The sequence below is a fragment of the Haemorhous mexicanus genome, chromosome 3 (assembly GCF_027477595.1).
Source record: "Haemorhous mexicanus isolate bHaeMex1 chromosome 3, bHaeMex1.pri, whole genome shotgun sequence".
Lineage (NCBI taxonomy): Eukaryota > Metazoa > Chordata > Aves > Passeriformes > Fringillidae > Haemorhous > Haemorhous mexicanus.
Window position 1 is genome coordinate 15,313,787 of NC_082343.1, and position 26,533 is coordinate 15,340,319.

A 26,533-nucleotide genomic window follows, 5' to 3' on the forward strand; every position below is an offset into this window, starting at 1 on the left:
CCTGAAAACTCACTTGTGAGCCTCGTATTAGAGCAAAATTTTACTGAGATTTGAATTATTCTTCAGCAATACTGAAGAAAGCAGAAGCATGTTCATGACCCTAGAGACCCCTTGTGCTTTTCTTCTTTTCCAAAACCTGCATAAGCATTTGCATTTCTTATTGTCCCATATTCAAACATATACAAATTCTTTTTGAGAAACAAATGAGGCAGGGAGAGCAGTGGGTGGGAAGAAATCCCCACTAGAGATGTTACAAAATCTTGCCAGGGTAGGAAATACTAGGCAGAGATGAACTAAAAAAATGAACCCTCACTTTGGTGGATATCTTGTTTAGTCACAATGGGAAGCAAGAGAAAATTTTTAAAGATAAAAATCCAAAGGAAATTGTCTCATTTTCCTTTCCTTTCAATCTTTCTAAGATGTTAGGAAACGGACTCCTGCTTTAGATGTAGGTTTGGCTGCTGCCCAAGAGACCTAAAAGTTTCATAATCTTGTTGCTTGTTGACCACTTTGTTTATGAGAACATAAATGCCAGAGAGGCCAAGTGAATTGTTTTTCTTAGGCCTGTCCTACATGATTTTGATGCAGTGCCAGCAGTGATGATGCTTAGCAGAAGAAATGGTGAGTATCCCTATCAAGAAAGCTGAAACATAAGCCATGCTTTGTGATACCTGGAAACTGGAGGTCTTTCAAGAGAGGTGAGCTTTGTTTGTGCCCTTCAATTTTTAGAGAGGTTCCTTGTTGGAGCTGGTCTGGGAATTTGTTCTTAGAGCTATCATCTCCATAAAAAAACAACCTGGATTGTTCTAATGAGTGCTCAAGGAAGAGCTGGACCTACCCAGGGCTCCATCCACCCTCCAGCCCCTCAGAGGAAGAACAAAACACTTCTGGTAGCTCATGAGAGCCTTTAATCATTAGAAGCTTCTCTAGACCATAGGGGTTGGTGACAAGCAGTGAAATTATCTGCCAGGAATTTGTCTTTTTTGGTTTTTTCTACCTTCACTGTCAAAGAGCTCTCTAACAAATCCTGTGCTGTATGAACATGCAGCATCCAGTGCTCCAAGAATGAGAAGATTGTCAGTCAGCCGCCTCCTCCCTGGATATAATTCGAGTGAACACTGGGAATATCTTCAGTATCTTTTTGGACTGGACCAGCCCAGGGGGTGTTGATGGTACATCCATCAGTGATACAACTTAAACCTGATGCTCTGGTGATCTTTTAGTGACAAAGTATGGCAGGAAAAATTGAAGGTTTATAGGTAGTCAGTGGTTATATATGCATTGAACAGGGTTTTTGTTTCTTCTAGGAAGTGTATCTTCATGTGATACATGTCAGCAGTTCTTATTCAATGCTCATTATCCACTTACTCTTCTCCAGCTTTCTAATTTCTAATTCCTGTGCTTTCTTCCTCACAGGAAAGCAAAATGAACCGTTTTAGCTATAAGTGGAATAATATTAAACGTGAAAAAATTGGGTTCAGAGCTGCCAGAAAGTGAATGCCACAGTAGGGGCATTATGGAGGGGTTGTCTTTGGACCTCTAATTGAAGCATCTCAAAACTTTTCAAGAATATTCACGTTTGATCTGATTTTGGACTGACATCCTTCAATTTGCTACACTGAAATAGCACTTGCTTATGTCATCATTTGTTATATTTCCCAGCTCTCCTCTGTGTTGCCTGAGCCATCCTGTGTGATGGAGTTGCAGCTGCCTGCTGGAAAGGAAATATGCGCCTGTCTCTTGGGAGGAGGAACTGGCACGGACCCAATGCACTGAATCTCTGAGGATGCCTGGTCCCTGATTCCACTTCCAGGCACTTCCAGGACATGTGAGGGCCCTTTCCTGCTTGCCTACGCTTTTTCCATACTCTGAGTGTGTTTTAAGAGAGAACGTGGACCTCCTGCTCTGTGTGGGTGGTTAAGAGTGTGACATCCATTCCCAGATTTATTTTTGCTTGTTCCCAGCTGGTCCATTCTGGATTTCCCCTCTTTGAGGATGTTTGTTGTATGTAGCTGGCGTTTAATGCTGGAGACACCTGAATCATTCTATCAGGGTAATTGATACTGACCTAATTACACAGATGAGTTTTGCACTGGAATTTTTAATGGCACTTAATCATAATAAGAGTCCTTCATTCCCTGTGTCTATGGTTCAGCCCTTTGCCTCATGTGACTTCAAAGAACAAGGGCATTGGATGGAATTATTTCCCTCTTTATTTTGTGTTGGGTAACTCTCTGTGCCTCCTGCCTGGAGAAGCAAGGGGAGTTGCTGCAGTTTAACCTCTCCATGGAGAAAGCTGTGGTTGAATCCAGTGACACTCTGTTGTCCCTCATCCAAACAGGATGTGGAAAAACTCAGATCTCTGCAGGAGATTGCCAAGGTCAGATGAGGGTAGGGAGACTCTCAGCACAGCTCTGCTCAGGAAACCCTTAAGCCACATTTGCAGAGTGGGAAGCCTGCTAGAGAAAATCCATCTTTGTATTCCATCCTGTTGACATCCATCCTGTGGATGGTGTCTCTCTGGAGAGGAAGCTCCTGCACAATCCAGGAGAGTCACTCCACGCCTTCCTAACTGGTGAGTGTGCAGGGCTGTGTCCCAGAGCCGTGCAGCAAACAGGAGAAGCCCAGGTGATAAAGTCACCTCCTCTCCCAGTTTCACCAGGCTGGGAGAAGGTGTTCCAGGACAGTGTGATTCCAGATCCAGCAGCTGTGCCCTTCCCCCGGCAATGCAGCCCAGCAGGAATGGTCAGGGCAGGAATGGTGCCAAGCCCAGCCTCATGTGGAGCAGCTGAAGTGGTAAATGATGCCCTTCACCTGCCTGTATCTGGTGCATAGAAATATTTTAGGGGCTTTTCCCCCCCTTTTGTCTGTATCTTGTCCATGATTTCAAGTGAAGCACAGTGGTTTTGAAAAACCCATGGATAGTTTATTTCCAGATGCATGTTTACACCTTGCCTATCTCTGGGGGACCAAACAGACTCCAGATCACCCGTGTGGGTGTAGTTCTGTGAGAGTGAGCAGATAAACATGGTGCTCCAGAGCTGATGTTATTGTTTCTATCCCCAGAAGGGAGACTGTGAAAGGAAAGGGCACAAATTGCAGAAGAAAACAGCCAGCCTTTCATTTAGTCACCTGGCATCTGCTTGAATAAACTGGTGCTGCTTTAACATTACATTAAACATCCCTCCCACCTACTTCTTTTTAAATTCCTCTCAAGTTTCTTTTCCTTTTAATCTGGTCTAGTCTGAATATCCCAGGGTCTGGAATTTGTCTTTTACAATGATGTGTATCTCGGCATGATGCCAGCCTCAGCTCCAGGGAATTTTTGTTCATGTTAAGATCTAAAAATCTTTATAAACATATACTTGGAGGAAAAATAGTTTGGTATTCAAGAAGCAGGATAAAGAGTTAGAAGAGCATTTTCAATATGCACACAGTTTGGGTTTGCTCATCCCAAAAGGGCAGAGGTGAACTGCAGAAGGTTCAGAAGGAGACCACAGGGACCCACACATAGCAGCTTCAGTCTGTGTGAGGTGTGAGCCCTGGATTTGGGAAGGAATGACTGAGGAAAGGCCTGAGAGAGAGCTACAGAATCAAGAGTGGCCTGGAAAAGCAAATGGGGGTCTTCAACGGCAAAAGCACAGGAAAAACTTGTGGGCTTTTTTACACACAGTGGGGACTGGATTTTCCTGATACGAAACTAAACCTCCCCTGACTCAGCTTCATACCATTCTCTTGAGTCCTGTTGATAAATAACATAGAGAATAGAAATTTTCAGCTCCCCTGAAGTTGCTGGGCAGAGCCTAAATACTAACTGGCAAAAGAGATGAAAGAATGTAAAGGCATGCACTCGGGATGATAAATGTAGCTGGAAATGTATGTGTGGAAAAACAGAAAATGAGGTCTGTAGTGGATTTTTGGCAAGTTATGTAGCATGAAGCAACACTGCATGCCCAAAAAAAAGTTGAAGGAAAGGCCACCTGTAATATTGAAGGATTCAGTAAGTGCAACCATCAGAGACCCCTTTAGATGACCCTCCAGGACCATAAAAGGCCTTCCAGTAGGAGACAGATGCATGCAAATTAGTTCCAGGAAAAGTGATGTTTATGTGTAAGCTAGGAGGCACATTGTAGTAAATATGTATGATTATGATAGGATAAAAACCCTGCTGCAAAGTCTCACCTCACACCTCAGATTGAAGGAGACATCCTCCTGTGTGTCCCGTGCTGATAAAGGATGCCAGCATTCTAATGCTTCAAACTGTGTTGGAAAGTTTATTTTCTGGCGGATTTTGGGATCACTGTCACTGGCCTTGAGAGTGCTGCCCCAGTGAAGATGCTGAACACCCCACTGGGGTTTTCCCTCAGTCTCCTCTTGTCCAGCCTGACCAGACCGAGTGACCTCAGCTGCTCCTCACACGGCTTCTCCTCCAGACTCTTCACCATCCTGGTGTCCCCCAGCTTCCACTCACTTTGTGTCACGGACAGGCTGTCACTTGGGTCAGTGCCTGCTCAGGGAGGAAGGTTGAGCTGGGTTTCTCTGTGGTCATTCAGCACAAACCCAGCTGGGGATGAGCCACCAGCAAGAGCCTGGGGAGGCCAACAAGGGCCTGGCAGAGAAACCAGCCTGGGAGAGCAAGGGAAGGTTGGGATTGGAGAAGTTTGTGTGATGTAAAGTCTGTCTTTTGCTAGGGGGTTTTACAGAGTGGCTGGAAGCAGGGGAGGGCATTAAAAGCTGTTTGTGGTACCCTGGCTTCTCTGTGCTTAGGTTTTTTTGACTGTCCCTAAAAGCTCCTCCTCTAACCAATGGTGCTGGCCTGTCAGGAGAGCTTAGATTTGAGACTGCAACTCTTTCTATATAAAATTCCTATCTTCTGATTTTACTCTATTAGGACAAAGTGCTGCATAGACAATCCTATTTACAGGCATGAGACAGCTGCTTTTCATTAGGATCATTTGCCATAAGCCCAGCTGCCAAATTACTTCTGCATTTAAAGAACGACAGTCTCAGCCCCTCTGCTCCATGGTCAGCAAGCTGTCAGGGCAGGGGTGGCACCAGGTGAACCATTGCTATCCAAATCAGGGCTGGAGACCTCAAAGCCATGTACAAATCAGCCCAGCTGAGCACAAATACCCCAACCAGGAGGGTTTTTGATGGGGGCTGGTGGCTAAGAGCCACCAACCAGCCTCACCAGGGGATATGAAGTTCCTGTTCCACTGCAGGCAGGCCAATTTGTTGAAAATCCCTATAAATGTGTTACTATAGGAACTGGGCCCTGCAGAATTATCCATGGCATGAGATCCTCCCTGGCTCAGCATGGGTGGCACTCCCTTGTGGTGACCAGGGTGCCATTTTTCAAATCCCTTTTCCAAGCACACCTCTTACTACCTTTTTAAAATTTTGATATTGATTTTCAGGGCCATGAAGGGCTGCAATGTTTGCTCAGTCTATTTTTTTTTTAACCAGCAATTATTCTGGCTTGCTCCAGGTGGGATTTTTCTTTCTGGCTGGTGATTTGCTCTGGCTGCTGGCAGTTGTTCAGCCGATGCAATCTGTTGCTCAGCTGGGCTCGTGCTCCTTCCCAGCCCAGCCAGCCAGGACAGAGGGGAAGTGTCACACACGGACACAGGCCAGCGTTTTGGTCTGACTGCTGTTTCTAACATCTGGATTCCTTCATGTGGAGTCATTAACAGAAGTAAAAGAGAGTTCAGGCTGAAGGGGAAGGAAATTCCCCTTTGACAGCTCATTCAGTCTGTGGTTTGGGGATGTTCACGTTTGTGGCACAGTCATTGGAATGCCCTGCTGGAGGACCTGGAAGTGTTTCTGATTGTCTCTCCAAGAGCTGATGCAGAGGATGATGGCAGCTGCCAGCATGGGCCCAGTCATCCACCCTGCAGGCAACTCACAGAGCAGCTGGGATTTAGACCTTTCAGGCTGAGCTCATGTCTGCCTTGAAATCAGGCAGGGCTTTGCCTCTGGCTTTGTTGTACAGCCCCAGTACAACAGAATGTTTCTGAGCACCCATTCCCCAAGGGGTTTCCACCAAAATACTTGGCTTTTGTCTGAAGCTGGAGGCACCACAGCTCATGTCTGGGTGATTTTGAAGGCAGTGCTGCCAGGCACAATATTTGGGAGCCATTTGCTCTCTGCACAGAGCAGGAAGAAGAATCCATCTCTTTTATTGCCTTTGCCACTGTAGTCCCTCAGCGGCTTCGTGGTGAGGGCTTACAGAGCAGCGCTTCCTGCAGCCTTTCAGAGCTGGCATTTGTCCTCATTTTCATGATTTGTTTGTTGGATTTTCAACATTTGCCTTCACTTCCGCTCTGTGTGAGAGTCTTTAGCAAAAGCAGGAAGTGGTAACTCTGTACCAGGAATACATTGTCATGCTCCAGAACCACGTGTAATTAACAGCACTGGAGGAAAAACTGGTGCCATGTTCTCACTTTGAACTTTAACACTGTTTCTTAAACCACTTCCTGACTGCAGTATCATCCTGAAAGCACCAGTTTCTTTCTTTTTTTTTTTTTTTTTTTTTTTCCCCCTTTTCACACCCCAGCAATCCCTGCTGCCTTCCTTCAGCACCTTCCAGTTTGGTGGGTGTCCAGTGAAGGCAGCAGCAGCACGTTGGAATTGAAACCTTTTCCCAGACAGGGAGTTCAAGGCTACGGCAGCGCCAGGCTCCTGGAGCCTGTGGTGAACCTCCTCACTGTGGGAGGCCAAAGGATGGGAGGAGGGGTTTATCAGCACAGATAAGGCAATTTTGAGTGCCCCTGGTCTGCTCAGTGACTCTGCCTGCCTGCCTGTGGAGCAGTGAACATCCCTGCCAGAACTCACCACCAGCAGCCTCCAGTCACAGTCCCCAGCTTGGGGCACACACCTGGCCAAGGTTTGGGATCCCAAGCAAATCCAAGCAATGGGATCCCACACCCACCTCCCCAAAGTGTGTGTGACAGCCCTGGCTGAGGGGAGGGGGAGTGTTACACGAGGGAGCTTGTGCAGATCTACTCGGGGCTTTTGGGAAAATCCCTCCCCCAGGGCCTCTTGGCACGTTTGCCATGACACCTGGCAGGCTCCCGGCCCCACTAGAGCTGGGCTGGGTCAGTCCCTCTGCAGACCCAGCCACCTGGCCTGGAACAGGGACAACCCGGGGCAAAGAGCAGCTTGCACTAGACCTGTGACAGCGTCAGTACAGGATCTATGCCACCCTTTGGCACGGCATTCCTGAGCAGGCAGGCAGTAAATCCCATCAATCTGGCCACAGCCTTTGTGGCAGCTATTTTATCTATTTTTCTCCCCTCAAGGTCTTTTTAGAATTTATTTATTTTTAAATGGGATCCCCGTCCCTCTCCCCAGCTGTGCAGTAATGAACCAGCACCGAGAGGAGCAGCAGAGCGTCGTGGCCGCCCCCGCCACGGGCTCTGCCGCCGGTGAAGGGCGGTGGCGGAGCGGGGGTGGCCGCGGTGACAAACCGCGCTCCTCACACCTCGTCCCGCAGTCATCCTGAAAGTGCGGGGCGGTGCTGGCGCGTCCCTTTCCTGTGCACCGCAGGACAGGCTGCTTTGGGGCACAAGGGTGCAATAGAACGATTTTTTTTTGCCAGGCTGGGAAAGTCCCTAAGGCGCTCCGGGGCTTTTCGCAGGCGGTGCCAGCGCAGAGACACGAGGCTGTGTCTGTCCCTCCCGCCCCGGGGGCGGTGGGAGCCAGGACAGCAGAGAGCCAGGTGGGAAATTTGGGGTTTGTGGCCAGTTCCTGAAATGTGGTGGCCACAGAAGGAGCGGTCGGAGTGTTAGAATGGTGTTAGACTGGTTTTGGTTCTCCCTCGGTGCCGCTGCTGTTCGAGGGGAAACAGCTGCGTGCAGATGTGCCCGAGAGAGGACGGAGCCACCCGAGCAGGGTGAGCTGCCTGGCCAGGAGGGTGGCGCCTCCGGATGGGGATTGGGATGGAAAACTCCTCCGGCACATTACCAGCACCGCGGGCCGCCCCGAGCAAGTCCCCCGCGCTGCCGATGGCAGCCGCAATCAGCAATTAGCAGCAGAACAACAACCCCGCTGCCTCCCCGGGGGCTCGCTGCTCCCGAGGGGTTCAATTAGCCCTCGCTCGCAGCAGGCAGGCAGGATAATGCCACTCTCACCCTGGCCGCGTCACTCTCGTTTTCAGCCCTTACCAGCAGGGCAGCGCTGCAGGGTCATGGCAGAAGGAGGGATGCTGGAGCTCCGGCCGGGTGCCTGCCGGTCCACAGGAGATTTTCCACCTCGGCGGCTGGCAAACACGGCCCCGTGGGGGTTTTTGTGCCCAGCCAGCGTGTGAGTGAAGATGTGAGTCATGATCTCGCAGCCTGTGAGGTTGCTTTGGTCCCCCTGTCTCGGACAGCCATTATTGATTATTTTTAGCTGTAAAAGGGGGAGGGAGGAATGAGCTGGGACGCGGCTCCCCGCTGCCATTGCAGAGGATTTGTTAGTTTTGCAGCTGACTGTTGAGAGATTAATAGACAAACCCCAAGCACTTCGGTATTGTGTGCTCTTTATTTTTAATATAAATCAGTTTTGCAGTGCTTTGCAGGACACAAAGCTGCCTGCAGCCTGGCTTTCCTCCCAGCAGCAGCAGTGGCCCGGCTGGGTGTGAGGGCCAGTGGCTGGGGCACCCCTGCTGCAGGGTTTGTGTTCTGGATTTTCCTCCTGCTGCAGAAGGTGGCAGCTGTTCCAGGAATGGGATGAGCCTGCCCGTGCCTGACTGAATGCCAGCCCTCCCATACCCTCCCAAGCCAGCCCTGGCCTTGGAATCTCCTGGTGTCGAAGAGATGGCCATCAGCCCTCTTGCCTGCCACTGTCCCTCTGGTCTGGGGCAGAAGGGCCATGTCTACCCCTGCCAGGACAGAGCAGAGGGTCGAAATCCCTGGCTGGGGTGACAGCTACTCTGTCCCTCTCATCATGAGCCACTTCACCAAACCCATCTCAGTGAGCTTCATCTTCTTTTTGGGTTTAAACAGCTTTTCTTGGTGGCGGAGTGGCTGCTCTGAGTCCTTCTGTTGAAGGACCAAGAAAAGTCACCCTGCAAGGAAAAAAGAAAAAGAAGGGGATGTTCTTCCTGCCTTGCTATTGAGCCAAATTGGCATAGAAAGTTGTCAGGGAGATGCTCTCTCTGGCAGCAGGATGCACCAATGAACTTTCCTCTGCTGTGTGGGATAATCCCATTGGGAAAAGAATTCCTGTCAACATCTGAGGGTGCCCTCGTGGGCTAAACAAGATATTAGAGCTTGGGTGTTGAACTTGGACTTCTTGGTGGGTTTTATTTTATTTTGTTTGAGCTACACTGGTTTTCAGCTAGATTTCTCCCAGTTGCAGTAGGAGCTGAGTGTGGGTGTTTCTGCAATCAGTTTTGCTTCTCTGAGGAGCAGGAGCATCCTTCAAGGTGAGGTGGGAAGTGAGGACCAGCAGCTCTTTGTTTGTGGATGTAGCTGTGGGTCTAACTTCTCTCACTGAGGTTAAATAATAGTGCCTGAGGATGCCTGGGTTGGAATAAAGAAGAAATAGGTGCCTTGAAAGCCTAGGGAAAAATCACTACTAATATTTTTACAAATCTTGCAAGTGTACAATCTGTGCCATTGCTCTATAAAAATACCACAAAACACACAGTTTAATCTATATATCAATTATATTAATAGTACTACAGTCCACCATCAACACAGGTGAAACACCATGATAAAGTGTGATGGCATCACTCATGTGAAACACCCCTGAGCACAGACCAGAGGATTTGCAGCTGAATCAAGGAAGAGCAACTCGTGATCAAGGAAAGCCAGCTCCCTATTTAAGGAAAACATCAGCTCCTGAGAAATCCCTTACCTTTAATTGTATCTGAGAGTGAAATTGCCCCTGTGGCCCCAACAGAGCTAAAATCAATCTGGCTGAGGAGTGACACAAAGAAACTGGACTTTAATGAGTGACACAAAGAAATGGGACTTAAACTGATGCTTATCTCTGGTCACTGAATACAGGGATCTCGTTCTACATAATGTACATATAAATAATAGAGCAGCCCCTGCAAGCAGAGCCCTCCCAGCTCACTCTGAGGGATGGAGCTGTTGAGATGAGCACCCTGCATCTGTCCCTGGAATTTCATTGGGCACATTGCTAAGCTCTAAAGAATAATACAGCTTTTGAAAATTATTAAAAAAAAGATCTACCAGTGATGTTACCATTTTTCCTAAAAAATAGTCTTGTTTTGAAAAAAAAAGTTTGTTTAGCAAACAGCTTTTAGCTGTCACCATTTGTTTTGGACCTAGTTATTTCTATTTAGTGAGGTGATGAGCAAAATCTTAATTTCTCATCCTACTTTAGCTCTTCCCACTTGCTTTTGGTGCATGACAGAATTATGAATGTTAGCCCAGTGTGATTTTCACTTTCTCTTTATTCAGCAATGCAATCACTAGAGGGAGGCAGATGGTAAATTTATCTATCCTAAGCTCTCAGACACTCTGTGGTGCCTCATAAATGACAGCAGAACAGTTGTAAGTAGCAGCTCCTGGTATATCATGCTGCCTGGGGGGGAGATTTGAACACTTGCTGAAATCAGCCTTATTTTGTTGACTGTCCACGATGACAGCCCCCAAGGCAGCTGTGCCCTCCTCAGCAGCTGTGGAGCTGCTTGGCTCCTGAAGGTCATGCTGGGTCCCTCAGCTCATCTTGGGGTGATTCAATCTCCTCCTGAGAAATCAGGGGTGCAGGAGCTGGTAGAAAGGCTGTGACATTCCATTTGGGGATTTTGGCCCCATGGTACAGAATTTGTGCAGCTTGGCCAAGGCCAGTGTGGATGTGCCCAGGAGATCTCCAAGAGATCTCGGGCCAGGTGACCCCAAAATAAGTAAGAATCAGCAACTGCTGAACATGAAGATTTAGTCAAAAGGGCCAAACATCCTAATGAGTAATTTATGTTTTTATGGAGATTGGCTGAAAATCAAGACTTGCTACCAAACAAACAAACCAACCACGTTAAGATTCATCACTCAAATACTTACATATCAGCACATAAAAATAAACTTGGCCTTACAATTTATTTCACCATCTCTATCACCTGTTAAGCTTAAATTAAGCAAATGCTCCTCTTCTCTTCATGAACCGTAAGATGTCTTAGGGACCTCCCTGCTTTGCAGCAGGGTTCCCTTCCAGGGCTTACATCCTGGTAACAACACTGTTCAGTGTCCAGGAGGGCAAACCTCACTTACCTGGAGTTTGCACCACTTGGACACACAGGAGTCTATGGCCCATGGATGTTGTCCACTTAAACTTTATTAAAGCCTTTGATACCATTCCCTTGAAGGAACTGGCTGCTCCTGGTATGGACCAGTGTACTCTTTGCTGGGTAAAAAACTGCATGGCCAAGCCCAAAAGAGGGGTGGAGTCGTCTTGGAATATCCTGAGTTGGAAGGGACTTACAAGGATCATCAAAGTCCATCTCCTGGCCCTGCACAGAACAGCCCCAAGAATTGCAATAAGTACCTGTGAGTGTTGTCCCAACACTTCTTAAGCTCCATCAGCTCAGTGCTGTGACCACAACCCTGGAGAGCCTGTTCCAGCACCCAACCACCCCCTGGGTGAAGAACCTTTTCCTGATATCCAACATAAACTCCCCTGACACAGCTTCAGGCCATTCCTTCAGATCCTGTCACTGGTCACCAGAGAGAAGAGATCAGTGCCTACCTCTCCTCTGCCCCTCCCAAGGAAGCTGCAACTGCAGTGAGGTTTCTCCTCGGTCTCCTCCAGGTTGAACAGACCAAGTGATCTCAGCCACTCCTCACAGCTTCCCCTCCAGACCCTTCACCATCCCTGTGGCCTCCTTTGGACACTCTCTAATACCTTAATGCCTTTCTTATATCATGGCACCCAAAGCTGCCCCCAGCACTCGAGGTGAGGCTGCCCCAGTGCAGAGCAGAGCAGGACAATCCCTTCCCTTGCCCGGCTGGGGATGCCGTCCCTGATGCCCCCCAGGACTCAGGTGGCCCTCCTGGCTGCCAGGGCATTGCTGGCTCATGTTCAACTTGCCATGGACCAGGATCCCCAGGTCCCTTTCCATGGCACTGCTCCCCAGCCTCTCATTCCCCAGTCTGTACATCCAGGGCTGCACCATCCCAGGTGCAGAATTTGCCATTTGCCCTTGTTAAACTTCACATGGTTGGTGATTGCCCAGTCCTCTCATTTGTTGAGGTCTCTGCAGCATCACCCTGACTTGAAGGGAGCCAACAGCTCCTCCCCCTTGTGTATTGTCTGTGAAGTGGCTCAGTGTCCCTCCCAGTCCTGTGTCCAGGTCATTTACGGAGATGTTGAAGAGCACAGGGCCAGGGATGGAGCCCTGCAGAACCCCAGTAGTGACAGGTCCCCAGTGTGATGTCAGTCCGTTCACTGTAACCCTTTGTGCCCCAGCTGTGAGCTCACCCATCCCAGGATGTGCTTATCCAGCTGGGGTTGAACATTTTGTCCAGAAGGCTCCCATGAGAGACAGTCTCAAAAGCTTTACTGAAAACCAAAAGCATAACAACAACTGGCTTCTCTTCATCAGCTGGGTGGGTAACCCTGCCATAAAAGGAAATCAGGTTTGATAAGCAGCATTTTCCTGACATGAAGCTGTGCTGGCTGAGACCGAGGAGTGCTTTGTCCTTCAGGTGCTTTTCAATACCTCCCAGAACAATCCTCCCCATAATTTACCAGTCACTGAGGTGAATGTGACAGGCCTGAAGTTTCTAGGGTCATCCTTCTTGTCCTTCTTGAAAACTGGGACAATGTTTGCCAGCTTCTGGTTAGCTGTGGTGTCACCAACATGATTTATGAAAAATCTTTTCCTTAGGATTTTTCCCTCCTGAGAAGCTGAGAGGCCTCAGGAACAAACTGTAAACAATTCTTATCTGCTGCTGTGGAATGCAACAGGTGGATCTGTGATTGGTCTCATCTGGTTGTTTCTAATTAATGGCCAATCACAGTTCACCTGCCCAGACTGTCTCGGTCAGAGACAAGCCTTTGTTATTCATTCTTAGTCTATTCTTAGCTTAGCCTTCTGATGAAATCCTTTCCTTTATTCTTTTAGTATAGTTTTAATATATTATCTATCATAAAATAATAAATCAAGCCTTCTGATACATGGAGTCAACTTTCTCGTCTCTTCCCTCATCCTGGGACCCTTGTGAACAATACTACACTGTGGCCTCTCCAGATTCCCAAGCCAATTCAAAAGTCATGGAGACAGGCCTCACAATGACATCAGCCAGCTCTTGGAGTGTTCTCAGATGAATCCCAGCAGGCCCCACAGACTCACAGGGGTCAGCTGGAGCACTGGAATGGTCCTCAGGGCTCAGTTCAGGGCACTGGGAGCCCCTTACCCCATCATTGGTGTTGAAGACAGAGACAAAGAAAACATTAAACATCTTTGCTTTATGTCCCTGTTTGTGAGGTGACCATCCTCCTCCTGTAACAGGCTGATGTTATTTCTGCATTGGTTTTTGATATTAACATACTTAAACCCCCTGTTTTTATGGTCTCCCACAGCTCTGGGCAGCTTCAGCTCCGGTTGAGCTTTGGCCACACAAATTTTCTCCCTGCAGTGGTGAACAGCACCTCTGTATTCCTTCCATGTCACCTGACCTTGCTTCCTTTTTTGCCATACCTCCAGAAGAAGATCCCTGCTCAGCCAAGCCAGCTTTTTATGTTGTCTGCTTGACTTCTGAAAATTGGGGAATTGCCCGTTCCTGTGCCCTTAGAAGGTGATGCTTAAAAAGTGACCAGCACTGATGGACACCAGCGCCTGTAAAAACATTTTCCCAGGGAACCTTACCCTGAGCAGCCTGAAGTCCAGGGCTGAAGTTTTGCTGGCACCTTTCCTCATTGTCAACAGAGATTTTTAAACTCTTTTTTTTCTTTTAAAAAAAAGTGGTTTTGTGATCACTGTGGCCAAGACAGCCACCAATGCGCCCTTCCCTCATGAGACCCTCTGTGTGAGCAAGCAGCAAATCAAGGAGGGCATCTCAGCTGGCTCTTTTAGTACCTGTACCAGGAAATCATCATCCAGGTGTTGTAGGAACCTTCTGAACCTATTTGTGCCAGTTGTGCGGTGATCCCAGACAACATCTGGCAAGCTGTAGTCCCCCATAAGGACAAAGGCTCCATACCTGGAGGGATTTCAGTCCTGCAGATGTGGTGCTCAGGGGCATGGCTCCGTGTTGGGCCAGGCAGTGTCTGGTTAATAGTTGGACTCCATCATCTGAGAGTGATTTTCCAAGATTCTTTCTTTCTGTGGAAAATGGGAGAGGGGTTTTGCAGGTCTGTCCACACCCGGACAGCAGGAGGGGGCTTGGGGTCACTTCGAACACATGTAGTTATGGACAGGTGGCTGTGGGAGAGTTACAGGCTCTCACTGGCCTTTTGGTCATTGGGACTGCAATGGGGTGGATGGAAAAGCTTAAAAATTCTGAGCTGGGATGCAGTTGCTTGCTCCAATACAGCTGAAAACCCAGGCAGCTGGGGCAGTCTGATGAACTGCTTGATTTGACCCCCAAAAAACCCGTGGGGGTGTTTGTCCCTGAACATCCATCATCCTGTCAGGCTGTGATGAGCTGGAAGAAAAAAAAAAGGTTTTTTATTTTGCTAAATGATGATTGACATTCTAAAAGCAACATTGTCAAAGCTGCATGTCAAACAGCCTAATTGACAAATCTGTGTGGCTCCTAATGACAAGTTAGACTCTTACAGCTGAAAGAATTTTAAGCATCTAATAATTTATACATCATCACCTGGGCTATTTTCTTTCCACACTTCATTAAATGTAGATGAGGAGAGGAGCTGCTTGTGTTTTGAGGCAATTTCACCTGTTTCACTCAGTCCTGTCTCAGGATGGTGCAGCCCTGGGGGAAATCACAGCCTTCAGCAGAAGCAGGTTAAAATGTTGTGATGGAAACACTCACTTATACATTAGGACTCTTTCCCACTTTCGTAGTTAAATTTTTTTTTCTTTTATAAAACAACAAGCAACTTGGGCTCTGCTTTGGTGTCACATTGGGGTATCAGCACCACTTTAATGTCAGGTTAGAATATTATGTGTTATAAATGGAAATATGTTTACCCAAATACCCAGCACAAAAACAACACTTGGGTAGCAAACTGAAAGAATAAGTCTGTACCTAACAAGCTATAGCTGGCCTCATTTCATTGATTAGCTAATTGCTATTAGCTAATTGCTGGCACTGGTGAAACAGGGCCCTATATGAGTGAGTGGGCTGCTAGGCCAACTCCTTTGCTGTAGGGATGTGTTTTGGAGAGAGTCTGGGAAAGGTGGTGACTGCACACTTGCTCTGCCTGAGGGATTATTCTGGGGAGAGACAGGGAGGGTTTTTGTTTGGTTGGTTTTTTTTGGTTTTTTTTTTTTGTCTTATTTAATGTTGTGCCCCTGGTAAACCCTTGCCATGAGGCCTTTACCCTCCCTGTTTATTCTGGCCCTGCTCTTGATGCCTTGGGTGCTGGGGCCAGCTCCTGCTGGGCAGGGTCCTGGGGTGATGCTGGGGCCCTGCTGTGCTGCTGCTGGTGCTGCTGCAGGGGTGAGTGAGGGGCAGTGGGGGCTTGGTTCTCTGTAGGAAACTCCCCTCTTGGGTGTGGTGTCCTGCCTGCTGGCAGATCCTTCTCTCTTCTGCATGGCTCTGAGAGATTAAAGCCTGACTGGCTTTGCTTGCTGTATTTTGGGGCTGGTTTTTGTATTGGCTATGGTCCAACAGCACAAATCAGGCAGTTCTTCTGGATGCAGGGAGAGGAGAAGGTTTTTAATCACATGGAATAAATGATGTGACCTTGGGACTTGGTCCAGGTGCAGACAAAACCCCAACCCACCAGACTCCTTTGGTTCTCCCTTCCCACTGGGCTGGTGTTGGCATTTCTCTGAGCAGTGTTAAAAACATTGGGAATTGGTATTTGGGCCTGCAATTGGACTATTTTCTTTTTTTATAGGCAAGGGGATCCTCTCAGGAGCATTGGGAGGTTAAATCAGGTGAGAATTAGTTCTCAGATCAGCCTCTGGTTTTTTGTTTGTGTTTTGGTTTTTCTTTATTTTTTGTTTGTCTTGTTTTTTGTTTGTTTTTGTGTGGTTTTTTTTGTTTGGTTGTTTTTTTGTTTTTTTTTTTTGGTTTTTTTGTTTTTTTTTTTTCCCCCTCAGAACTTGTTGGGTACTTTAAGGCACCAATAAGTAGTGTGGGAAATCAGGAGCTGGCTGTGGGATGGTGTGGAGAGGGAGTGGGATGTGGTTGATCAGTACTGCATGCTGGGGTAGGGAAAAGCCAGTGCTGGTGTGGGAGATAACCTGTGCCACTGTCCTGTGGCTGCCAAGTCCCTGACACAGAGCAGGTCCTGCAGGCAGGAGCAAAGCACTGCAGCAATTAAAACAAGTGGCAAAAGTTCAACCCAAACTTTAAGTGCGCTCCTCTAGGGTAAATCTGTCCTGAACTTGCCACTCCTCTGGCTTTGAGAAAGTGGTTTTGGAAAACACTGCTTTTCCCTAAGGAAAGCTGCTTTCCACTTTGAGTGCTGTGGGGAGATAGTAGTGTTGGGGTGATGATAGTAATGTTGGGGCTCTAATGGCTTCTGGCTTGGCTGAGACCTTTAAACCAAAGAGATTGGAAATGCCTTTAGGAGAGCTTTGTCTCTCAGCTCTACAGGTGTATAAACAACAAACCCAGCCCACAGGCTGAAACCAAATGTAGCAGTGCTCCCTTTGCTTTCCTAACTCACCCAGCTGGGGCAGCTCCCTGAGCCTTCAGCCCTGGTCCCTGAACAGCCTGACCCTGCAGAGGAGAAGCTGCCTCCCTGGGATGAGTGGCACCCACTGTGTGGCTGTCCTGGGACCTCTGTGCTCCTGCATGGCCATGGGGGGGCTCAAACCATGAGTGTGCGCTGCTCTGGGGCTGCAGCAGTGGGGGCACAGCCTGGCTCTCCATGGAGCAGGAGGTGGTGGTGGCCAGGGCTTCTCCAGCTTTCCAAGGGCTTTCTCCCAGGTTTTCCCACTCATGGGTTTCCATGTTGGTTGGCAAATGGGAGCAGGAGGTACCAAAATGGGGAGGAGAGGGATCCTGAAGATAATTTCTGGAAATAAAGATGGTAATTATTTCTTTGAAAGTGGAAAGGGGGGAAAACTTGGTTGTTGCTTCCTATCTTCCAGAGCTGGTGTCTCCTTGGTTATTGGCCTACATGCCTATAAGAAGCTGCCACAGAGTGCTGAAGGACAAATATGGGGAGTTTTCTCCTCCAGCATTCCATGCTGATTTCCCTGTAAGCTTTTGGTGCAACTGGACAATCTGGGCAGGCTCCAGGAAGCACATCATCATTTATATCCAGGGATTTATTGCTAAGGATGCTTGCAACAAAAACGAGGACAAAATTCTGTTTGAAGGAGTCTCCTCCCTGGTGGAAAACAGTGTTGTTTATGCCTGCTGGAAAAAGGAGATGCATGTCTTTGCCACCTTTGCTCAGGCTGTCCATGTTGTGCTGCTGAAGAGGTACTTGCCAAACCAGAGAGATGCAGGATTTAAAGGGAAGTACTACATCTTCCAAGACCAGCAAGGTGCCTCTTCATCCAAAGATGATGTGATTTCTGGAACTTCTGCTTCAAAACTGCCAAAGAAAGGTGGTGGCTTTCAGTCTGGCTGGGTTGAAAACTTTAGAGATGCACCGGGCTTTGCAACCACGCATGGCAGCACCACTGTGCTAAGCAGTGAACGGATGCAGGGAAGAGGGATCACTCTGGACACCACAGCTGTGGGAAGTCCTACAGAGCTTCTCCCATGTGAACATGCAAGCACACAGGCTCTGGAAACAACAGCTCCTTGTGGGCTGGGGTCTGAGCTGCTGGAGGCTCAGGAAGCTCCAGGTATAGGAACACCTGAGGGAATAATCCCCACTGCAGCTCAGGATATCTGGGGGCAGAATCCCTCCGCGAGTGAGGGCAGTGCTGTGAGTTCTGCTCCTGTGCACAGTGTGCTTTTGGAAACTCCTTTGCTTGGTGCCTTCCAGGGAGCAGAACCTTTTTGGCAGCCAGCAGGTGTGAGTCTGGAGAGCAGCCAGCCTGTCCTGAGCCCTACCCTGAGGCCAAAAGGTCTGGGCCACCTGCAGCTTACCATTAAACCAACAGGCACGGGTCGCCTGGCCTTGGCGGCACACCATGAGCCTCTGTCCCCTGGCACAGGACAAAGCCAGGAGGGCACAGATCCCACCAGGGACAGCCAGCTCAGCACAGCCAGCCTGGAGAAGGAAGGAAGCCCTGCCCTGCTGAGTGTCCCAGCTGATGGCCTCGCCAAGGACCTGATGCCCAGCCTGAGGAGCCCCTCTGATGTGGCCACCAGGGACCATTTGCAGCTACTTCCTGAGAGAAGCCAAAGCAGTCTGGGGCATTTATCCATGCCTAAAGCTCAGCTAGGCACAACTGGCCTCCAGCATACCAAGCTCATGGATATTTCCTCACTGGGAAGTTTTGGGGGAGCTGTCAGGAGGAGAATAGCACTGCATCCCACAGCACCAGGGCTGGCTGTACCTGCTTTGGCAACAGGGCTGGAGCATCCTCTCACACCGGTGCCTGCCCTGGGGACAGAAGCCATCCCTGTGCTGGTGACCTCCTCCACAGTGCCTATCCCTGAAGGCTTTGGCTCTCTGGATTTAGTTCCTGAAGCACCTCTTCCTCCACAAGTGGACTCTCTGTCCATGGTGGCCTCTCCAGCAGCTGCTCTGGATTGGGACCCTGTCAGTCTCAGGCAGAGGGACATCTCCCCAGCTAGCTCAGGAGGACAGGAGATGGTCTCCCCTTCACCACCTTGCCATCCATCAGTAGCCTCTGAACTGGACACACATGGGTCCTCCAGATACCTTGGCCCTGGGAAGCAAAAGTTGGTGCTGGGACAGGGAAGTGAAACCACAGCCTCTGTGGGCCTGATGGCCAGGAGTCCCTCCCCAGTCTTTGTCACTGTCCCAGGACCTGGTGTGAGGCTTGCTCAGCCTGAGGGCCACGTCACCAGAGGCTCTGGGGTGACACCAGCTTCCCTGCCAGACACCAGAGAGGTGCATGAGGTGCCTGTGCAGAATCAGGACAGTGCTCTTAGTGACAAACCAGCTTCTGTCTCCAGATTCAGGGGGTTTAAAAAGCAGGGAGCCACAGAAGCTGTGCAAGTGGGTGCAGGACAAGGGACAGCTGCCTCCTTCAGCACCACTCCTGCACACCCTGATCTGCCTGCAGCTCTGTGGGGAGAAACATTGCCAAGAGACCAAAAGCCTTGGGAGCCCTCTGGTGTAGCCAGGAACACCGAGATGGCAGAAGGACAGCAAGGGAAACATGCTGGTAGGTGTCCCAGCACTTTGTGTCTTGCCACAAGTCATCTTTAGAAGTCAAAATTCCTTGGCAGGAGCAAGGACAAAGGCTCTGCCTTTTACCTGCACTCTCCACCTGGCAATCATAACCTGTTGTCTGGGCTGAGGTGACCCTGGCTGGACACCAGGTGCCCTCCAAAGCTGCTCCTCAGCAGGACAGGGGAGAAAAAATGTGATTAAAGGCTTGTGAGGTGAGATAAGGGCAGGGAGAGATCACTGACAGTCTACCACCACAGGCAAAACAGACTTGAGGAAATTGGTTTCACTTCTTACCAATCACATTAGGGTAGGATAATGAGAAGTCAACCAAAATCTTAAAACAAGCTTCCCCTCCTCCCTCCCTCCCTTCTTCCCATACCCAACTTCACTCCTGGTTTCTCTACTTCCTCCCCTGCCTCTGGAAGGGCAGGGGAATGGGACCTGCAGTCAGTTCATCACACCTTGCCTCAGTCACTCCTTCCTTCTCAGGGAGGACTCCTCACTGGCCTGCCCAGTGCTGGGTCCATCTTGGAGCTGTCTGGCACTGGCTCTGCTTCATGCAGCCTCTCACAGAGGCTTAGCTCCAGCTGAAGTGTGGATATGTGGCTGCAGGGGCTGAAACTACAGAAATCTTGTAGCAGGAGAGGGTCTGAAATGCTGCTTCTCCTGTGGAAGTTCGCAGTGCTCCCAAAAGTCTGATGTATAGTATAAAATGTAATATGTGATATAATTTGTGAATATAATAACCTTTGATAGCATGTTTTTTTTTTTTCCTGTGTTCCAGAGGTGTCAGAGCTTGGCCCTCCCTGGGTAACTGAGTACTTTCCCATCAGGAGCTGCCACCTCATCTTCCGGGATGGGTCTGGCCTGTTCTACCTCCCACTGCATGCTGACATTAATGCCAACATCTGGTGCAACTGGACCATCTGGGCGGGCCCCCAGAAGCACATTGTCATCTATGTCCAAGGGTTCCAGGGGAACGATGGCTGTGGCAACAACCAGGACAAGATCATCTTCCAGGGGGTCTCATCAAGTGTGGAAACCAAAGTGGTGTTTGCCTGCCACAACCAAGGCACTCTGGTCTTTGCTGCACGAGCCACTGAGGTCCAGGTGTTGTTTCTGTCAGGGAGTGGTTCCAGAAGCCATGAGTACAGGTGTTTTAGAGGACAGTATTATGTATTCAGAGACTCTGAAACTGTAGGCTCTTCAAGTGATACCATAGCAGCTCCCCAGGAGCCTGTCCAGGACACCTCTAAAAATGAGAGATGGAGGACAGTGGTGACCAAAGGTTTATTCTCCATGCTGACAGCTCCTCCAGGCCCACCAGCTGCACCTGCTGGTGGCAGGATCCAGCCTGGCATTGTGAGCCCAGAAGGGGTGGGCCAACAGTCTCCTGATCTCATGGAAGATGGCCAGTCTGGTGCTAACCAGAGTACACATGGTCAGGATGAAAACAGGCTGGAAAAGAACCTTGAGGACAGTGGCAGCAAGGGCAGAGAAAATGAAGATGACATGTTGGTGGAGCCAGCTCCAGCTGGGCAAGGCACTGGGGGCAGAGCTGAGCCACCTGCCTTGGAGCTGTCCCCTGGGACAGCCCTGGTCACCATGGTCCCACGTCACCCAGCTGGTTCCCCTTGCTCAGAGATGACCAGCAGCAGTGTAGGTGTCTCTGACACATCACCTACCCTGGGTCAGGCCAGTGGCAGCCACTCAGAAGTGCCAGCTGCTGCACATCACACACAGACACCAGAGCTGGCAGAGCCACCACTGAACACCAGCACAAAACCACCTCTCTACCCCTCTTCTGGTGTGACTGCTGCTGATGCGGTGTCTCTGGGAGGGAGGACTGAAGAGATCTTTGGTAAGGTGATTTTTTGGTTATTACTGGCTGAACTGATGCCTGGCAATGTGCAATGTCCACCTCCAGTGATGCAGCACTCTCTTAAGGGGTTTTATTTGTAGACATGGCTGTTACCTTCAGCTGGGCCATGTGGTACCACTCTTGACTCCTGTATCCAAGGAGGGAGGGACTTGAGAAGACATAGGATTATCAGTTCTAACGTGGACACCTATGGGATTGTGCTACTCATCATAGGGACAGGCTGGTTTCTAATCCAAGTGTTTTGAGTTATCCATAGAAGAGCCAGACTCTCAGCTGTGACTTCACCCCCAAAGCAGGCTGGGAGTGCTCATCTTGGTTTTAAACAGTCCTGTCTTGCACTGATTCCTCTGTAGGAATCCCAGGTACGATCACTGAGTTTGAGCTCCATAAGCTGGAGAAAGGTTAAAAAATCCTTTGTCTCTTAAGAAAGTTTAGGAGTTGATGGTAGATCACTTACACAGGCAATGTTTAGCTACTGATGTGTTTTCATTTCTGAAAAGTAGAAGAGTTGTTCAGTTGGTATCCTTACCAGTTGGTTTCCTTACCTCCAAACTGTTCTTGCCCCTCTGTTGTAGATTTTATTCAGATTTTTTGCATTTCCTGGCATGTAATGCCCAAGCTGTTTTGTTCCATTAGGATCCAAGGTAGCTCTGGTGGTTTTACAGGGATAAGAGTTGGTCTGCTTCCAGAAATTGAAATGAAGTTTATTGGGGTTATTTCTTTCTAAAAAGCACTTTCTACAGTAGAGGAGAAGAGATTGTCTTCAGAGCCTGAGATTTAATTTCAGAATGAAGAACAGAGGCAGGAGCTGGCACATGGCACTCTTTTTAAAAAAAATGACACAGTCCTAACATACTTTTCCTCCCCCTTGCTAGTACATCAGTGATAGCAGCCTGATGCTTTCCCTTGCTTTGGCAGATCTGATGTCACCTGTGGGCAATGACACAGGACTGCAATCCCAGCACCATCCTGGAGGTGAGCCATGCAGAGTTAAGTGCCTTAAAACACTGCCTTAAGCCCAGGGAGCTGCCTGAGGCTGTGCTGGATATCACCTGCTCATTACATTTAGAAAACAGTGGGAGTTGTTTCTGAGTAGTAGCCACTCTGAAGATAATATTTTTTAAGATGTTACTGCAATCCCACAGTTGTGCTTTGGCTACTTGTATCTCCCCCGGAGAAACCTGAGTTCAGCTGCCAATCCTGACATATATGCTGGCTTGTTTGAGTCCAAGCAATACTTGTTGGCTACTTAAATATGGTTTTTCTAAAATGAATGAGGGTGAATGAACTTCAGTTCCTCCAGTGTATTCCAGTGGAATTCCCATGACTACCAGCATCAGAAATGTGCAGGAATCCTGCTCCTCAGACCAGGGAGAGAAGGAAAACTCTCTTATGGGAGAGCAACTAAACAATATAAATGCAGGGTTTGTATGGCCCAGCAAGCCACAGAAACAGCTTGCACAAAGGAATCAATACAGAGGGAGCCTAAGCTCTGAACAGGGGGAAATACTGATGAACAAATGGGTTTTAAATAGCCAAGTGGCAAATCTGTGCCAGTCTGGATTTCAAGAGAAACTGGCTTTTAGACTCCATCAATAATTTTGACAATCCCTTTGGGAAACAGAAGGGCTAAAGGCATGTGAATGTGATTGGATATCTATTGGATATGTTGCTTTGTGTCAGTTTTTCACTGAAAGATCAATTCTAGTATTCATCAAGAAGCATTAACTAAGGTTTGTGTTCACCTGTTACTCAACAACTTGTCCTGCCTGATGCAGAGCCCCTGGAAATACCCTGTGGCACTGACCTGCACAAGCATGGTGCTGTTCTGGTGTTGAAGTTTAAGGGCTAACTCATGTAGGGAGCCTGTTTGTATTATGTGCATTTGAACGTGCCAGGATCTTGTGTCTTTTGGCAGATGTGCTGTTTGAAGTCACTGCTGAAATCAAAGCCAAGGGCTGGATTCCTGATGGTGGGAAAGAGTTCCAAAAGGGTCTCCTTGAATCTCTGAAGAATCATGTAAGTGTGGGCATGGGGAGGTGGAGAAGAGAAGATGGGATGTCCCAAATCTTCATGTAGAGGAGATCATTTTGTGCTTTTGTCTTTGGGGGAGATGACCTGGAGCTAAGCAAATGGGAACAACTGGCATTCTTCTAAAGAAAGGGCTCAGAGCAGTGGGCTATGGGGCATCCTCTGCATCCCAGGGGGTTTGTGAAGGAGAAGCAAGATGGGGTGCTACAGTGAGGAAAGAAGCTGTTTGCTGTCATACTCCTGCTGGTTGAACATCAAATCAGCACTGGTCACTCTGTTCCTTTGCAGATCCAGAAGAACCTGAAGCTTTCTGCCAATAGAGTCAGTGAAATAAAGTTAAAGGATGTCAAAAGGTAGGGTTAATGCTGTGCTGCTGGCTTGGCAGGGGACTGCTATAACCTGTAATATTTCTTGGATTAGCGATGTCTTGGCTTCTCACTCTCCTTCCCCAGGAAGAGACATGTTTTTGTGCATTTGTTCTTCTTCCTTGATCTGTAACTTGTCCTGAAAGTAGAAAAAAAAAATTGTTTCCTAGAGGAAAGATGGTGAAAATTGGTGTTTAGTATTATAGGTGTAAAATGGATTTAAACTTTGGAGGAAAAAGGGGAAAATCTCACTTGCCACAGTGCCTGCTGGAGAAAGCTGGGAGCTGTCAGCAGAGGCTGATCTGGGACTGCAGATTGCTACTACAATTCACTTTCACAAATATCTGGTCATTTCAGCCCAGCTCCAGCCAAGGAGCCACTCCTGGGCTTTCCTTTTTCCCACGGTCAGAGTGCAAATCTGCCTCTTAGCACAGATCATCTTTGCAAGAGCCTGCAGCACCATGATCTCATGCCAAGGGCAGAAGGTCTAAATGGGCTGTCAGAGCTGGGCCTGCAGTGATGGTTTTTTCCTCCTGCCTCACCCTGGGCTCTCCTCTGCCCACAGGACAAGGGATGCCAACCTGCTGCTCACCTTCTGGCTGCACCTGGAGCCAGAGGAGAGGAACACATCTCTGCTCCTGCGCTCACAGCTGGAGGAGCTGCTTGGCACCTCGGTGGGTGTGGAGAAGCTGCAGCTTGTTTCACTCTTCGTTGAAGGTGGGTGCTTCACTTTTTTTTTTTTTTCCTGGGATAAACCCTTTAATGGCCGGCCTGACTTCACTTAGAGCATCTATTCCCCATGATAGATGTGAACGAGTGCCAGGCTGGGCTTGGCCTCTGTGGGGAGGAGGCAGAGTGCTTCAATGGCGTGGGCACCTACCTGTGCCGCTGCAAGAAGGACTACGAGGACCATTCTCCCACCAAGTCCGGCACGCTCTGCATCCGCGCTCCCCGAACAGGTAGAGGATGGAACTGCGGCTCTGCTCCCTCTCGCGGGCTGCTGCTTTCCTGGCCGGACTGGGGGAGAGTCGCTGGAGGGATCGAGCACACCAGGGCAAGGGGCTCTCTCCTAGCCGGGGGTCCCTCACCTCTGCTGATGTGCGCTGTGAGTGGTGGCTTTAGGTGTCCCTGCCGGGTGTGGAATGCCTTTGCAAGGCAGTTCCCGGCTGGGAATAGAACCTCTCCATGAGCCTTAGGCTCCCTTCCCCCAGTCCGCTGCTTTCTCTGCATTGGGCTGCAACCTGGCACATGTGAGCTCTTAAGTTAGAAGCAAGTGTGATCAGGGGTGATTTATGAGCTACCTCTGCTGTAACTGATGTGATCAGCAACCCTGGTGGCTCCTGGGGGTGCCCTGTGATCTCCTGTCACTCTGTGTAGTTCTTGGGGAGAAGGACAGTGATGTTCCTCGTGTTTACCCCAGCTTTGACACAAGGCCGAGCAGATGGCATGTGGTGCTTGACTGTAATCAGTGGTGGCTAATCCAATCCAATTGCAGAGTAATGGAGCCTCACAGGCTGGAAAACAGAAATATTCTGTAATATGTGCTCCAAACACTGCAGCTGCTTTACCAAAACTACTTCAATATCGCTGCAGTGGTTTAAACCTTAATGTGAACCCATAGCCAAATATAATTTCTCACCCATCCTACGAACTCTAAGTTAATTAACAACTTGAGCAGTCTAAGCCTGTACAGATCAGTTGGTTATTGTTATATTCTGACACAGGTAATTTTATGAATCCATCTTTATCTGTTAGGCCATGGGGAGGGTCCCTCCAGGCCTGGATGGGAACAGCAGCAGACCTTTTAGTCTCCGTGTATCTGTGCGTGGCTTTGGCAATGGCTTTGCTCTGTCTGCTTTCTTCTGGGGCATCACCATCCTTGCACTGCTCTGGGTTCTAGGTCTAAGTATTTCCCTGGGATGGAGGTCTGGGAGACATGCTCTGGCCTGGAGGCAGGCGTGAGGGTTCCTGGAGGGTGGCAGAGGCCATGCTGAACTTCCTGGAGGAGATGTGGGGCACTTTGTGAGCACAGAGGGGTCCCTGGGGCAGCGGGTGCTGGGATGAACCCGTGGCTTTTCTCTTGCAGGGATCAGCACCTTCCTCCGCCACGCTGACATGCTGGTGGGGGCAGCCCTGGTGGCCGGCCTGGTGCTGCTGGTGGCCTTTGGTGGCCTCTGTGTCATGGCCCTGTGGGGCCAGGCCCCCGGGAGGAGCCCAAGGCCTGAGGAGGCGGCGGTGAGGGCCGGGGACGAGCCAGCCATGGAGCTGCACGGCCTGGAGGAGTGCCTGCAGCTCGACCCCTTCCAGCTGAAGCTGCGGGCCAGGCCCCCCGAGTGGCTCTGGAGTGTCCGTGCCCACCCTGGCCAGGCGGGACTGCAATTCCCAGAGCGGCCTCCCCCGCTCTGAGGGGGGCGGGCCTCGGAGACCCGTGCAGGCACTCCTGCATTTCCCCAGGTTTCTGCCACAACCCCTGGCTGTGCCAACCCTTCTGCTGTGTTTTATGGACCCTGAATATCCCACAACAGTGTTCCTCATGTTGTAACTTAATTTTTTTTAATGCTTGCTCAGCTTGGGGAGCAAAATGTTTGCTCCACCCTGCTGTATGCTTGCTGATTTACCCCTACTCGAGATCTGCACAGGAAAATTAAAAACTTCATTTTTCTTTTAAAGAAAAAAGGAAATAAGATGCTTTGGTGCTTATTGTGAAATTAAAAATTATTCTGCATCCTGCTCAGTGCTGCCTGCTTTCTCCTGCCCCCGAGGCAGAGCTCTGCAGGGTGAGGATCTGTGGGGTATTTCTTCCAGCCTGGCTGAGAAACATCTCCAGAACTTAAAATTTTGGTGAGAAACCTGCTCAGGTTATGGCAGGTGGGCCCCCACTCACTGAGTGATGGGGACA

The 26,533-nt window shown here is 49.2% G+C and overlaps 1 protein-coding gene across 1 annotated transcript in view; it reads left to right on the plus strand.

Annotated features, from left to right (window-relative positions):
* LOC132324629 (uncharacterized) overlaps positions 1 to 26,318 on the plus strand; it is a 46,523-nt gene extending 20,205 nt beyond the window's left edge. The window contains exons 2-10 of the mRNA XM_059840952.1: positions 15,979 to 16,018; positions 17,183 to 19,348; positions 20,141 to 21,217; positions 22,157 to 22,213; positions 23,157 to 23,257; positions 23,558 to 23,622; positions 24,200 to 24,351; positions 24,441 to 24,593; positions 25,721 to 26,318. Of these exons, the coding sequence (XP_059696935.1) occupies positions 17,212 to 19,348; positions 20,141 to 21,217; positions 22,157 to 22,213; positions 23,157 to 23,257; positions 23,558 to 23,622; positions 24,200 to 24,351; positions 24,441 to 24,593; positions 25,721 to 26,040 (4,062 nt within the window). The 5' untranslated portion in view covers positions 15,979 to 16,018; positions 17,183 to 17,211 and the 3' untranslated portion in view covers positions 26,041 to 26,318. The remainder of the gene's footprint in view (positions 1 to 15,978; positions 16,019 to 17,182; positions 19,349 to 20,140; positions 21,218 to 22,156; positions 22,214 to 23,156; positions 23,258 to 23,557; positions 23,623 to 24,199; positions 24,352 to 24,440; positions 24,594 to 25,720) is intronic.
* Positions 26,319 to 26,533: the final 215 nt, after the last annotated feature.